This window comes from Marmota marmota, unplaced genomic scaffold, assembly GCF_001458135.2.
Source record: "Marmota marmota marmota unplaced genomic scaffold, marMar, whole genome shotgun sequence".
NCBI lineage: Eukaryota > Metazoa > Chordata > Mammalia > Rodentia > Sciuridae > Marmota > Marmota marmota.
Genome location: NW_026000022.1, coordinates 4,129,940 through 4,145,817, shown reverse-complemented (window position 1 = coordinate 4,145,817; position 15,878 = coordinate 4,129,940). Strand labels below are relative to the sequence as shown.

At 39.9% G+C, this 15,878-nt stretch overlaps 1 protein-coding gene across 50 annotated transcripts in view; it reads left to right on the top strand.

The window, feature by feature from the left end:
• Positions 1 to 15,878, top strand: part of Map4k4 (mitogen-activated protein kinase kinase kinase kinase 4) — a 107,854-nt gene that overhangs the window by 68,155 nt on the left and 23,821 nt on the right. For 3 of the 50 annotated variants that reach the window (XM_015504979.2, XM_048810498.1, XM_048810533.1), the window contains 11 exons: positions 1,882 to 1,968; positions 2,525 to 2,746; positions 3,743 to 3,904; positions 6,647 to 6,880; positions 7,753 to 7,859; positions 9,183 to 9,334; positions 9,975 to 10,072; positions 10,863 to 10,871; positions 12,554 to 12,729; positions 13,197 to 13,317; positions 14,323 to 14,514. In XM_015504979.2, coding sequence (XP_015360465.2) covers positions 1,882 to 1,968; positions 2,525 to 2,746; positions 3,743 to 3,904; positions 6,647 to 6,880; positions 7,753 to 7,859; positions 9,183 to 9,334; positions 9,975 to 10,072; positions 10,863 to 10,871; positions 12,554 to 12,729; positions 13,197 to 13,317; positions 14,323 to 14,514 — 1,560 coding nt within the window. The remainder of the gene's footprint in view (positions 1 to 1,881; positions 1,969 to 2,524; positions 2,747 to 3,742; positions 3,905 to 6,646; positions 6,881 to 7,752; positions 7,860 to 9,182; positions 9,335 to 9,974; positions 10,073 to 10,862; positions 10,872 to 12,553; positions 12,730 to 13,196; positions 13,318 to 14,322; positions 14,515 to 15,878) is intronic. The other 47 variants (XM_048810520.1, XM_048810516.1, XM_048810510.1 and 44 more) reach the window with 38 other exon arrangements.

Sequence of the window (15,878 nt, the reverse complement as noted above, 5' to 3'; positions counted from 1 at the left end):
CCCCCCCCCCCTTCTTCCCCCCCGCCAAAAAAATTACCTAGGGATAGTTCTCATAATTTGATAGTGACAGGAGAGTATGATGTTTACTGCATCATTAATTAGTAGTCATTAGATTTTGTAAATAGCAAGTATTCTGCAGTTCTTTTGAAAAAATTCTAAAATCAGCTTTGCTCTGCTTTTCTTGTTCTGTTGTAAAATAGGTTTTCCATGTTAACAGTGCTATAGGACACATTTCATTCCTAAGTGTGTCTATCTGTATACATTTGTTGTATTCTATATGTTCATTGTACATCAGGAGGACCTTTGTGGTTTGGATAAGATGTGATTTTTCTGTTTGTCCCTGTGGTTTAAAGACAGAAAACAAATAAGTATAATAACTTGATCTTTCAAGCTAGAATTTAATTCTGTTTTGTTCAAAAGAAGGAATGAGTTGGGAGACAGGTCCCTTTTCTCATTTAGATTGGGTAAGCCTGCATGACCATCGCAAAGGCAATTATTGGCATAGTGTGATCATGTAGGGTCAGGCATAAATGAAAGGGAATGATGCTCAAATCAGAACCAGGTACCTTTGCCAGTGACTTTATGGATAAGCACACCCCACCCCCCCCACACACCCATTGGCTTTTGCCTCTATGGATATTTACATATGTCATGATTTCTGTATTATCTTTGATTTTCTTAGCCAGAATTGTTGGTTAATTTAAACCTCCTTTCAGCCTATACCTATGACTATTTTTATTTTAAGGTATGTGCCATGAAAGAAGGAGATGGTCAGCTGTACACACTACAGAAATGTAACCGAGGTCCTGGTGTTGATCTCCAGCATCACAAAACAAAAACAAACATAACCTGAATTTTAGAATAAATTTCTCCGTATGTCCCTTAGTCTGTTCCCCTTCCAGGGTAGGCAGCCTTTTTCACTGTCAAAAAGGAAGGAAACTTCTTTTACTTAAAATGTCATTTGCTCTTCAGTGTTATTTCATAACTGTCTCCTATTTGAACCTTACACAAACATGAGAGTTGGGAGAAATCTTTGATGCTTATTTTTCAAGTGAAGTGACTGAAAAAAAAAATGGAAGGTTGAGAGTATATAGTAAGTCATAGAGCTGATCCCTCCTGGAAGAGGGATCAAGGCTTCGTGATCTCTTTTCCTAATAATAATATAATATGATATGATATGCACACAACATTAAGATGCAGTCTTTCCCTCTTTACGTGATGTATTTTGGGTTCGTTTACCTGTTAGTTATTCTCTTCTTATAAAAGCCATCTTCATCCCTCACACACACACACACACACACACTTCTGCATGCATCATTTTGAAGAGCTTAGGCCTGTTTATTTGCAGAGAGTTGTCCAAGTCTGATGTTCCCAGACCATGGCTTTCAGAATAGAGTCTCCAGGTACCTTCTCTGAATTATCAGAGAAAGCATAAGTCATGTTTCTTTTATGTTAAACAGTTTTTGGTTTTAGGTTTCAAAAATTGACGAGCCATTCTTGTATTAAATCATAATTAATAAGCAGACTTTTATTAATTAGAACCTTCTGATTTTCCTAGTTTTAGTTTTTCTGGAGTCTATCATCTATAAGAGGATGGCATCCTCTAAAGTTCTTCATTGTATATGATAGTGGTGTCCTAACAGAAACGCCTCAGTGACCTTCGTATATATCATTGGAATGTATAAAAGTCTTTGAGATCTTACTGGTCAATTTGAAAATCTTGAGAAAATCCTTAGCAATAGAGTGTTTTTAGATTAGGTATTTATCACTGAGTGAATTATCACAAAGATGATTGGAGTGGCAGTTCTTGGTGCTCCATGCAGGTTGATCTAATACTTTTCTTTTGGATAAATTGATTGCTGGGTAATTTCTGTGTGACAGGAGTATATCAGGCGACAGCTAGAAGAGGAGCAGCGGCACTTGGAAATCCTTCAGCAGCAGCTGCTCCAGGAGCAGGCCATGTTACTGGTAACGCCCCACCTCTGTCCTGTTCCCTAGCACTAGGACGTGTTTGTCCCTTCCCCAAGTTGTCAAGCTGTGGTGATTGCCAGATCTTTTTGGTTTTGCCTTGGGCAGCCAGGCTCAAATGGAGACATCCTTTATGGTCAGACTGCTTGGGTACAGTGCAAGGTGGCTTTTATTTATTCATTTACTTCCCATTAGTAAGTCACTGTTAGGTAGTAACTGTTCTTGTTTAGTAGCTACACAAGGTGTTGAACAGGACTTGACATTCAGCGAACATGCAGCTTATGCTGTAGGATTTATACCTAGTATACACACTACTGAAATCAACATTAAATTGAATTCTCTCATGCTCTCCAATGATGTTATACTTAACAAGAGCCATCATATTTCTCCACAGGTAATATTCTGTTTAAGATCCCAGCCATTTTGCTGTGTTATAAAACAAGAGGGAGGCCAGGGGATTGTCTTGGTGGGGGGGGGGGAAGTCAAGCACAAATCCAGAGAAGAGGCGAGCTCTTCAGTGTCCCATAGATTTAGTGTTATCCTCTCCCTCTCCAAGGAGTGCCGATGGCGGGAGATGGAGGAGCACCGGCAGGCAGAGAGGCTCCAGAGGCAGTTGCAACAAGAACAAGCATATCTCCTGTCTCTACAGCATGACCACAGGAGGCCGCATCCGCAGCTCCCGCAGCAGCAGCCGCTGGCACAACAGGAAAGGAGCAAACCCAGCTACCACACCCCAGAGCCCAAGTCCCACTATGAGCCTGCTGACAGAACTCGTGAGGTATCTTCCTTCTTGCTTGCTTAGACATTGGTCCTACTCTGGAAAGTAATCTACTGACTGTTTGGAGTAGTACAGTGTTAATGGTGGAATAAGTCTTCTTAAGATCAGCTGATAGTCCACCTTTATTTTCTAGCTGGCAGAGGATGTAAATGTCCAAGCTCTCCTATCTGGTTTGTGCTTTTTCTATAAAGGACCAGGGTACCTTAGTTAACAGATCTTAAGAATTGAAAGCTAAACTAAGTGAAGATTGATTTTATGCAGAATCATTCTCTAAAATGTAAACAAGAGAAATGGTAGTCTTGGTTTACTGTTTCTCCACAACTAATACCAGGAGGAAGAGTGCCTTTAGGCCTGTATGTTACTGAATCAACTGATACTTCTGGGCTAAACCGAACCTCGCATTGGATGCAGCAAAGTACACCCTGTTCTGGGTTGTTGGGCAGGTGGGACTGGTGTGTTTCCACAAGTTGAGTTCCTTCCTGCCTGTAGGTGGCATCCTTCCACTGTTGTCTGTTCTCAGAAGTAGCAGTTCTAACAAGTGTTATGCTTGGTCTGAAAGTGTTATGCTCTTTATTTTTTGAGGAATGAAATGGCTCTGTCTGAAATGCCTTTATTTTCTGAGGAATGAAATATGTTTTGGATTCCTGATGATAGTCTTTAATCTGTTGGGTTAGTTGGTTTTGACAGATTTTTTCCCTCTAGCTTATCATTATGTATAATCCTAAAGCCCTGGGCACAGAGATCTTAGAGGCTGCAGTGCTTAATTTTTATTTTCATAAGTACTTTTCCTAAGTCAAATCCCAGCCCTGCTCTATCTGCCTTTTTTTTTTTTTTTTTTTTTTTTTTTGCCATCAAACTGCGTTTCTCTTTTCATATAGCTGAGGGAAAAAAATACCAGAAAGTTTCTTTTTAGAGTTCTTCCACTTTCAGACTTTCTTTGACATCTCTGCTTTTCCCTACTAACACAGAGTTATGTCTTCTAATTCTCTGCTGCAGGTGGAAGATAGATTTAGGAAAACTAACCACAGCTCCCCTGAGGCCCAGTCTAAGCAGACAGGCAGAGTATTGGAGCCACCAGTGCCTTCTCGATCAGAGTCTTTTTCCAATGGCAACTCCGAGTCTGTGCATCCTGCCCTGCAGAGACCAGCGGAGCCACAGGTAGCAACAGCCAGCTTTTCTGTGGTGGAGGAAACTTGTGTGGCTCGCTGGGCCTTGGGCCTTCTTATAACAGCCACCCTTAGTTTGTTACTAAGTGACAAACTTTAAAAAAAAAAAAAAAGAAAAAGAAAAAAAAAAGATAAGCAAGAGTCTCTAATTGATAGGAAAAAAGGAAACCTTTTTTTAAAGGATTTTGGTTGAACTTAGTAAGGATATTTAGAGTCAGTAATTTCTTTTTCTTGCCTTCCCTCAGATATGAAATGCCTCCTTCTCTTTCTAAAACAAGAAGACTTTTTAGTTTAGTTTTTAGAAGGTTAATATTATAAGCACATGAAGAGAAGAACCAGAACCTTTTCTCCCAAGCATTTTAAAAGTGTTTGCTGTGTGACCCCTGGCTCCTACCCATTGCTTTGAGTGGACCTTAAGGAGCCAGTGATATTCCTGAAATTCTGTGCAGATGTTTTTGTCTAAATATGCATGTATTTCTTGAAAAGGGCCTTTTATCAGATTCTCAAAAGGTTCAAGATCCCTTTGATTTATGATACAGCAGATTGGGCATGAATTTCTCTAGGCCATCTAGGCCATTCTGCCTTTTCTGGGTGAGGGAGCACCTTTGGTCTGAGTGTATATGGTTAAAGAGAAAAGCTGCAGCTGGGTGCAGTAGTGCATACCTGTAATTCTGATCCTTGCATGAGGCAAAATGTATTCCAAGCCCTTTTTATTTTTTTACTTTCAGGCAGTCTAGTGGTTGAGGCTTCTAGGATCAGAAGTTTGAGGCCAGCCTCAACTACTTAGACTGTCTGAAAGTAAAAAATAAAAGGGGCTGGGAATGCATTCCTTGCCTAGCATGTTGGAAGCCCTGGGTTTAATATCAAGTTGCTATGCTGTAGAACAGCAAAAATTTCCTAGGCCAGAGATCTCAGAGAGCCCTGAAACACTTATTTTGCTATCTCCCTGAAAATAGCTGACATTTAGACATTTCTCCCTTGGTACTGTGGAATCCAAAATGTTGGGAACTCAGGTTCCTAAGCCTGGGTGTCCTTGTCAGGGGGATTTGTGTGTGTAGGGGACAAAAGTTTGTGTTCTTGAGACGGAAGTAGCAGTAATGTTCTGAAAAACACATTTACTTGATAGCTTTAGAGTGATACACAGTAAATAATCTCCTTGAACAATGCGGGGGAACTGCAGCCAGGAGGAGTTAACAAAAAGAAAGAAGAATACAACTGAGGCAAAGACAGTGGTGTGTGGGTGAGGAGGATTTACATGGGATCAACAGAGGAGCTGGCCTGTCTGCAAGGAGAATAAGGGATGAAAAGGAAAAGACAGGAAAGAGGAAAACAGAGGTAAAAGAAGAGGGGCAAGTCGACTAGGTTAGATGGTACTTTAACAACTTGGCACTTTCCCAGCACAGATAGATTTGAAGAGTAGAAAATAAAAGCTTCAGTTCTGGAAATTAGGCTTAACACAAATGGAAAATCTGTTTGGCCCCTAACAGTATAATATAAGAGTTCCTGAGTTATTTCATGTTTAGTTTAATTATTGAATAGTTACTTCATGATTAATTAACTGTATGGAAATACTCCTTTCTTCCTATTTTGAAGTTGATTTTGGCTGAAGCAAATACCTATGACGAATTCTTAGGGGGAGAATTTACTCATGTGGGGCTCTTTTAAACCCTATTATTGATTATAATTTCAGGTAAAAATTTTATTTGTATGCTTTCCCCTGAAAATCTCAAACATGTTAGAAGTCTGGGATTAACCAATAATTGGGATTATTTTAAGCTTACCTGTAAATTATAGATATTGTACACATGGAACTAACTCTACATCTTATTTATACTTGAGAGGTTAAACAAGTTGTGATTTGGTATTTTCTGTTTTCATTAAATACATTGAGAAAATAGATATGTAGCTACAATTATGTAAGTTGAATGTGGAACAATTATTTTTAAAGAATGAGGTTTATATTTAGTGAAAATATTTTATGGGTTTTATCAGAGACTGTTTTCCTACTCTAAAAGTACCCAGATAAACTCAGCTGACAAGTATTTGTCACAATTCTCGAATTGCCAAGAGGAGTATTCTAATAGCAGACATTTTAGGGATTTCCCTAGTACTAAATGTTCTTAAAGAAATCACATTCTTCTTTTTAGAACTAGTGTGAAGGTGTATGAGTATTTTAAGCCCTGGGAAGAAATAAGAAAAATTGTTGATAAATTTGCAAAGTTGGCTTTTTTTTTTTTTAAGTTATAGTCTTTCAAAACAGGTGGTGGGATTGTCTTTGCTCATTCAGTGTGTTGTATTGTTACTTGGTCTGAAATCTCAACACTGCCAGGTGGTATGAGGAGGACAGTAGGTGGGTTTGCCTAAACAGTGTTTATCTTGAGATCTATTTTCTGCCTTTCTTTGCCTCTCTAGTATCTGCTTTGACATCAATATGCATGTAGTCCATTGCCCCACTTCAGGCCTATAAATCTTGACATTTACTGCTATCTGTAACATTTGTCTGGATAGTAGGAGTTTTCCTTATTAAATGTACATTTGTTCTTTCAACATACTGTTTTCCCCAGATCACATTTTCATTTAGACCTGTAACTGATTTACTGCCCTGTTACCTTGTATTATACTGCCCCAACTTGCATTCCACTTTTGCCAGTTCCTACTTTGGATTTGGTATTGACCAGAAAAGCCAGTTTTATGCAGAACGCATTGAATGTTTTGTGTTTTGTTTTCTTGTAAGGTACAGTGGTCCCACCTGGCATCTCTCAAGAACAATGTTTCCCCTGTCTCGCGATCCCATTCCTTCAGTGACCCTTCTCCTCCCAAATTTGCACACCACCATCTTCGTTCTCAGGACCCATGTCCACCTTCCCGCAGTGAGGTGCTCAGTCAGAGCTCTGACTCTAAGTCAGAGGTACCTGACCCCACCCAAAAGGCTTGGTCTAGATCAGACAGTGACGAGGTGCCTCCAAGGGTAAGGAGCAGAAAGACAGATGTATGCTGCTTTTTCCTTTTTATTATTTTAAAAATATTTATTTTAATAATGGTTATGGTGATTTCACCAGAATTAAAGGGGCAATGAAATTTCAAAGGAGCCTTTTACCGTGGGGAACAAGTTTTATAATTAGGCAGTTATATTTAGTCAGTGGCCAATTAGCTTTTTTTGCTGTTGTTAACTCTGTACTTAAACATAAGAAAGCAAAATTTGATTCAGAGAAGACTCTAAAGAATATGGTTCTAGAACAAATAGAATCATAATTCATAGGTTTATAAGAGGCTATACAACATTATTTTAAAATTGACCAATATCAAAACTTTCAGAAAAGGTCTTCTAATGAAGATTAACATGCAAATCTCAATGAAAATGTTTTTCTTTTTCAAAATTTAGGTTTTTTTATTTTTATTTTTGGATGGTGGGGGTAATTACCTAATGGTACAATTAAACAAAAGGGCACATTTTAATGTAATTTTCTTCCAGTTGGAATTTGCTTCTTCTGAATATTTCCTTGCTTCTTGCCAATCTTTGCTTTCTGCTGATCGATTTGAAGACCATTATTTGATTTCCTTGAACTTGTTTTCCTGATTCTCATGTTATCTCAGCAAAGTGCTCTTGTATGTCCCCTGCCAGCAGCTTTAGTCTAAACATCATTTAATTGTTGCAGGAGCACAGCAGGGCTGTTTGTCCTGGCTCCTTAGATGCTTTTGGCTAAACCAGTGAAGGACCAGAGGAAGATTAGGGAGGGAGTGAGTGGGTTGATGACTATCTTAAAAATACATTTGGTAGGGAGATCTTTGTTCTCCACCTCAGGTTTTCTATAGTTTAACTGCTATATTTTCTACCTAAAGGTTCCTGTGAGAACAACATCTCGCTCCCCTGTTCTGTCCCGTCGGGATTCCCCACTGCAGGGCAGTGGACAGCAAAATAGCCAAGCAGGGCAGAGAAACTCCACCAGGTAAAAGAAGAGTGCATTTCTCCTATAGTTTTATGTTGTCTGTTTTAATAAAAACACAAACATTGATATTCTCAGGCAAAGAGATTTAAATATATGTAGATCTACACAGATAGATCTATATAAATATTTATTCACAAACATGAATAACATCAACTTGATCTAGAGTAAAAAGAGGGTTGGAATCTGGGTGTGTATTTTAGTAATTTTGAAGTTAAAACTAACTGACCCTGATTAAAAGGAGGAACTGTCAGAAGAGAAAGAAGTTCTAAGAGATATGTAATCTATGGAGTTTTCTATCCAAAGAAAGTTTTAAGTCCTGTGGAATAGTGTAGAAATCATAGATAGGCAACTAAAGATAGCCAATGGTTATTTGACAGTCTAGTGAATTAACCAAATAATACGGCTTTCTGGTTCTAAAGCACCAGTGTAGTAGCTGTTAGCCATGTGTGGCTTGTTAAATTTGAATTTAACTTAGTTAAAATGAAATAAAACTAATACATCATTTCCTTAGTTGGATCAGCAACCTTTCAAGTGCTCTGTAGCTACATGTAGCTAGATGTAGCTAGGGGCTAGAATACTACACAGCTCAGATGTAGAACAGTTTCATCACTGCAGAAAGCTCCTTGACCAGCATTATGCTAGGTGAGAGATTTTGTTGAGTGTTTTATAACTGGTCATTACTGAGCCTTTCTAAGGCTGGCCTTTTGCATGTGCCCAGCCTTGGTATAACTTGAAGTGGGGAGATGGATAATAACCAAGGATCTTCAGAGAACCCGTAGTATTTATGATCAGAGAGGGCTGTGGTGTTCTGTGACTGTGTCTGTGTTATGAATTCTTTACCCAGCAAATGTGTGCTCTGAGTCTGTCTGGTTATGGCAGGAAATCCATCCCAGCCTGTGCTTTCAGTAATATTCCCCAAACAGCTCAGTTAAAGAAGTGTACTTTGAAAGTTTAGGGTATGAGAGCTGCAAGAGATAAGTGTGTTTATAATTATATAAGTAAAGTTTTTCATAATATTAAGACTTGAATTAAATTTGCAATGACAGAGTAGTGATGTTTCTAGACTGAACAGTCACATTTTGTTTCAGACCTGAATGAGGAGTTTAGGGGTTTTAAGAATAGGAATTAGCTAGCATTTTTGGTTGGTTAAGATATCCAAGATAAAATCCATGAATAAAGTCACTACAACTTTTGGAGAATTTAATGTGAAATGTTGTCTAAGGCTGTTCTCTCATCCCTACTTTTCACAATTCAAGCATATGATTGTCATTTGGTACTATGTCTTGGGATGATGCATTAGCTGTTGTCTTTTCTTTCTAACAGCAGTATTGAGCCCAGGCTCCTGTGGGAGAGAGTGGAGAAGCTGGTGCCCAGGCCAGGCAGTGGCAGCTCCTCAGGGTCCAGCAATTCAGGATCCCAGCCCGGGTCCCACCCTGGGTCTCAGAGCGGCTCTGGGGAACGCTTCAGAGTGAGATGTAGGCTGCTTCTCCTTTGCTCTTTCCTTGTGAACAACCCTGGGCTATGATCATTATATCGAAAGGCTTTCATTTGTTTTAAAAAAAAAAAGAAGAAAGATAAGAAAAATCTATGGTTTGCATGTCATGAAACAGTGCCTTAGTATAGGTTGCTAATGACAAAAATAGACATCATAATTTAATCACAGAGCTAAATTTTGAGAGCTTTACACGTGTTTATCACTGACAGCACTTTACAATTGAATGTGATTAACTGACTTGTCCAACATAACTAAATGTCTAAGCTGCCATTTGAACCCCTTTTTTCCAATATGAGCTCCAGGGCCATTGCTCTCCCCAGTATTATTGATGATATCATAGTAGTGAAAACTGCCTCCACTGTGTTCTTGACGTAAGGTATTAATTTGGTGCATACATTCAGTAGTGTATGCTGATGGAGAATTCTGAATAAGGCATTAGAAAGATACCAGACTGCCTTCGGATCTCCCTTTTGCCCTGAGTTCAGACCTTGCATGAGTGGGGCTAATAGAAGTGGGCAGTAGAAAAGGGGGAGAAACTGAAGACTGTGTGAGTTGGGACAGCTCAGTGACATACATCTTATGTTTATATGTGTCTTTCTTGTCTCTTTTGAACTTAACAGCATCATCCAAGTCTGAAGGCTCTCCATCTCAGCGCCTTGAAAATGCAGCAAAAAAACCTGAAGATAAAAAGGAAGTGTTTAGACCTGTCAAGCCTGCTGTAAGGATTGCATAAAATGAGTCTTGCTTACTTTAGACTTAAGTGAGATCTTTCTATTAAAAATATGGTTGAGGGGCTCAGGGTATAGCTCAGTGGCAGAGCCATGTGTTTAGTATGCACAAGGCCCTGGACTGGATTTTCAGCTGTTCATGCGCACACTCACATGCACACACAGTGTTTGAGAGGCCTGCAGTTTTTTCTTTTGAGCTCTTCCCAGATGTGAGGAATTGCACTGTCTTATACCCAGATACAGTTGTGCTTCTCCCTTAGGCATTTATTTCCTATGTAATGTCCTCAGTATAGAATGAAGTCTGTTTTCTAGTGTTTCAACTGTACACTTTGTGTTCAGTCATCTTTACAAAGAAACACGGAACAAAGTGTAGTTTTTACTTAATTAAATTTCATTTTAAGAAAAGCCTTTATATTGCTTTGCTTGGCATTAACTTCACTTATTCTTCATGACTTGATCATTGACAGTGCTGGTTTTTAGACTAAATTTGTTTGATTCACCTTCCTAAACTCATTGGCTGCTTAAATTCTGGCTTTCAGTCCCTGGGATGATGATGGCTGGGACTGCTCCACGTACTTCCCCTGTGCTCCCTGTCTCATTCACTGGCCATGTAACTATGGGGGTGTGGTGGAGTTTCAGATCTGTTTAAGTTTTGTTTTCCTGCTTCAACTGATTTCTGTACTTCTTCCCCATACCCTTCTTTCTGCCATGTTCCCTCTTCTGTGTACTCTTCATCAATGATGGCTTCTTGGACTCCATGAAACTGCTGCTGTCCTGAAGGGCGAAGTGGTAAGCCCTGTCTCTGAAGAGCTCAGCCTCAGAGCCAGCTTTCCGAACGACTCTAACTAGCTCACCTTTGAGCTACATTCCTTCTCCTTCCTCACCTTGCCTTTTTGATCTTTTCTAGGAGATAAAAGCCTTAAACTTAATGACTTCAGCTTTGTTAATGCACAAAACATGCTTCATGCATCTAGTATTATTTAATATAGCTTTTTAAGCAACTATAAAAGGCTACATACAACTTGTAATCACAACAGTTAAGTAGACTCATAGCCCTACTCTTGATCCCTGTTCAGAAGCTTAAGCGCAAAGATAAGAAACATATTCTCATCAGTAGGAAGGAAGAAAACTAAGTTGAAACTACTAAAAATAAAAAAATAAAAAAAAACAGCTACATGGCCTGCTTTAAAAACAAAACAAAATACTCCTTTAAAATTCCCAAGTAAAAAGATAAAATTTGGACTCGCATAAAAATATGGAGTATAAATATAGTAATCAACTCTTAAAAATTAGATTGAGAGGCTGGGTGTGGTGGCACGCATGTCTGTAATCCCAGCATCTTGGGAGGCTGAGACAGGAGGATCGTGAGTTCAAAGCCAGCTTCAGCAAAAGTGAGGTGCCAAGCAACTCAGTGAGACCCTGTCTCTAAATAAAATACAAAATAGGGCAGGAGATAATGGCTCTGTGGTTGAGTGCCCCAGAGTTCTATTCTCTGCAAAAGGACTCCTCCCTTGCAAAAAAAATTACATTAAGAAATTTGAGGGCTGGGGTTGTGGCTCAGTCGTAGAGCATTTGCCTAGCATGTGTGATGCACTGGGTTCGATTCTCAGCACCTTGTATAAATAAGTGAACAAAATAGAGGCCCATCAACAACTAAAAATTTTTTTAAAGATATGAATATTAAAATGTCTATAAAAAAGTCTAGATTAAAGTGTAATGAAGCCCTTTTTGAATAAATTTTAATATGGATTTTTTTTTCTTTCTTTCTGTTCACTTTCGCTAGTGGTATGAATGGGGAAATGTGGGTAAGGCTGGGAAAAGGGGTTAGTGGGAAGCCTGCCCTGTTTGCCTTCCTGCCCACAGCACATGAGAGGTCATTGCTTTCTCTCTTCATAGTTGTGAACTTTTTTCAGAAATGCGGCAAGTTACTAACAGGAAAATATCACACTGGTCCTCACTTCAACTCTCATTTTTCTGTTGGCTTGAAAATTTTTTAAAAATTGGAGGAAAAATTTAAATAAAAACCTGCTTTAACTAGAAGCTTGCTCTCTGGATTGTCCCCTTAAAAGAACATTTTTGTCATATATGTAGATGTCTTTATAACAGAGATCAACGATCTTTCTGTGTACATTGGTTGATCTGGAGTTTTGCCTTATATCTGAAAACAACAAAAAAATACGGTCATCTTATTATAAGCAGATTGTTACATTGTTGTAAGATTCGAATTTTCTGCAACATTCTTGACTTTTTTTGTTCTTTTCTATTTTTTAGTCTATTTTTATTTCTTTCCCTTTCATATCAAAAATTACAAAAACTTAACTTTGTATAAAACTGGCAAATAGAAAATTAGTTTTATAAAACTGACATTGTGACTGTTCATTGAGATTTAAAATGAAAAACCTCTGTCTTTTGTGTTTTCTTACCACCTTCCCCATTTTGCCTAACTCACTCTTTTCTGCCCTGTGCATTAGGATCTGACTGCATTGGCCAAAGAGCTTCGAGCAGTGGAAGATGTGCGGCCACCTCACAAGGTGACGGACTACTCTTCCTCCAGTGAGGAGTCAGGGACCACCGATGAGGAGGATGACGACGTGGAACAGGAGGGGGCTGACGAGTCCACCTCAGGACCAGAGGACACCAGAGCAGCGTCAGTCCTTAGCATATTTTAGGATGGTCTTCCCAGTGGCAACCAGACAGTTTTCCCCAACTTATTAATGCTCATAGACTTTGTGAGCATTAATATGTAGTTTCAGTGCTTAAGCAGCAAACAGCTTTTGGGCTTTCCCCCTTTATCTCTGTATGTGTGCATGTCAGTGCCTCCCTCAACATCCCAACATATGCTTTATTTTTTTTCTTTAATGATTTGATAAAAAGGAAATTTCAGTTGAATAACAAATTAACTATAAGAACTCCTTCTAACTTTTTGCTCATGCAAAAATGCACAGCAGGAGAATTCTTTGTTGAAGGGACAAAGCTAAACTCTTGCTTTCCTTCAGTAGACTTTATACTGTAGCCTCATCTCACGTTTTGACTTTTGAGAAGGTAAAAATTCTAAATAGGATATCTTCGACTTGTGGGAATAGAGTCCTTCACTTCTGGATTTTGTCTCCTTAGGTCATCTCTGAATTTGAGCAATGGTGAAACAGAATCTGTGAAAACCATGATTGTCCATGATGATGTAGAAAGTGAACCAGCCATGACTCCATCCAAGGAGGGCACATTGATTGTCCGCCAGGTACCATTATCCTCCTTGTCAGAGGCTAAGCTTCTCCTATAGTCATTAACCCACTTGCTCATTCACTCACTCATGCTGTTTCTGCATCATCATCTGTTTTCATGTTAACAAGACCCTGAGAGTAGTGTGTCTGGGGCTAGGGAGGCAGGTGTGTGCTGCATGCCACAAAGGTAGCCGGTAGTCCTCCACCCCACATTGCTGCTCCTCTGCATGCCTGTGGCAGCCCTCATCCAAGCACCACGCTGAGTCTCACAGTCTGTGTCTGAGCAGTAGAAAAGTCATAGGGTGTCAAAGAGTAAGGGCACAAACCTTGAATGAGTAAGGGCACAGACCTTGAGAAGGAGTGGACAAGGTGGGTGGGATGAACCTCGTTCCAGTCCCGTGGAGCCTTGGGCACACGGGTCAGGAGGTCTCTCTTCTGTGCTCCAGAATATTAGTTTTCCCACTAGGTGAAGAATTAAATGTGTACCACCAGATGTGCTCAGTTTGGATCGCTGTGTCGTACAACTCTCTGTTCATTCTTAGCTTAGACCTTCTTCATCCAAGTGATATGCTCCTCACTGAAACAGGACAGGGCACCCTGCTAGTCTTTGGGACTTGCCTCAGTGTGTTTCATGCTACGGCAATGCATTTGGATGGAAAGTAGAAGGAACGTGGAAAAGACCAGGGAAGCCACCGGGTACTCTAAAGAACTTTAGACAAAGATTTACAAAGAACAAAAGGGGTAGTAGTCTTGTAAGAAGTGAGTGCCCTGCGTGGAACAGATGGAAGAATCAACTGCTAGAGCTGTGTGGCCACCAGAGGAGGCACTTTGAATTCTGTTGGCTCAGCTTAGGCATTTGGTGAGCAAGTGTGAGCAAGTCCGGCTAATTTCCTTGGTTTTCCCTTGGTATTTTAACAGAGTTTGAAAAGTCACACAGCACCTAAAACAAAGCAGTTATCAGTAGGGTCGTAGGCAATGTCAGCAGCGCTTGAGCGAGACCAGTGTGCCTGTTTTTTCTACAGAGTACAGTTGACCAAAAGCGTGCCAGCCATCATGAGAGCAATGGCTTTGCCGGTCGCATTCACCTCTTGCCAGATCTCTTACAGCAAAGCCATTCCTCCTCCACTTCCTCCACCTCCTCCTCCCCATCCTCCAGCCAGCCGACACCCACCATGTCCCCACAGACACCCCAGGACAAGCTCACTGCTAATGAGGTATGTCTCACACCACAGCTGGCTGCTTTCCTGGGGTTAGACCAGCACTGCCTAGGAGCTAGTTTGCAAAGGAGACCTTTCCAACACCCTCTTCCCTTCCCTTCCCTTGCTTTCTTCTGTCACCTACCCTCTTCCCCAACTCCCAAGTAACATGTTTCAGATCTGAATACAAATCCCTTAACCCTAGATTGATTTCCCTCCAAACTTGCCAGTTCACTATTTACTTTCTCTAGATAAGTATAGTTGCATGGCTTTCTTTATTCAGTTTATTTTCTTTTAAATCTAAATAAATGATTGCTGTGTTCTCAGATCCATTATGTATTTGGCATGAAATTCTCATAGTCATTTGTGGAAACTTCCCTTTTCATTCTTTTTATGCAGTAAATATAGTATAGGAAAATTTGGTTAAGCAGACTAGGCCTTACCTGAGGAAACTGGTTATCTTGTGAAGGAATCTCCTTCAAACAGGCCTGGATTGTTTTCTTTTTGCTGGGAGGGTGGGGGTTGTTGGTTGGTATTCTTACTTGTTTTTACCAGCCCTTTTCAAAGGCTTTTCTTTCCTTGAAATTCACAGTTACTCAAAGTGTTATAGAAGGCCAAATGCTTTTGGGGGAAACATAGAAAATTAGGATGTTAAGCAAGGACAAAGGAGAGTGAGAGCTTCTAATTTAAGACTTTGTATGGGAAATCCTGTGTGTGTGGTGTGGCTGTGCTACTTGGTCTGGGTGCTAGCTGGGTGATTCTTTGCACTTTGAACAGAATCAGGCTAAGTGCAGTTACAGAGTACACCTTGAGCACCGTGTAAATAAGTAATTTGACTTCACAGGAGATTAGGTTTAAATGCATTTACCTAAGAATTCAGGGAAGTTGAACTAACATGTAGCTTCAGCCAGTCTCATTAATATAAACACTTACCTGACTGCTGCTCCTATTTTCATTCCTTTGTTAGAAAGAATTAGAAAAATCTTCTCCCTGAGGAGGAGGCTCAGCATCCGATTGGCCACCAGCTGGGTTGGCCACTGACTCATGGGGCAGGAGGAAAGACTGTGAGGTGCCACCTGTGTCAGGTGGGGAGCTCAGGAAAGCCTGGGCTATAAGAATGGTGACTTTAGATGCCCAAAGAGGGAGTGAAATGATAAAGCACAAAAGCACTTGATCAGACATGTTCTTTTTTGCTCCTGGGATGTGTATCTCACCTATACTTGCATTCCTCCTTATATTTTACACTTTGCACCATTTTACTGTATTTTACTATAACCCTTAACTCACTAAACTGGCAAGTTTATTTTCCTGTTTGTTTTGTTTTTAATTGTCATTACATTTTCACTTAACAATTGTTTCACTTCCTTTGTGGGTTTTTTTTT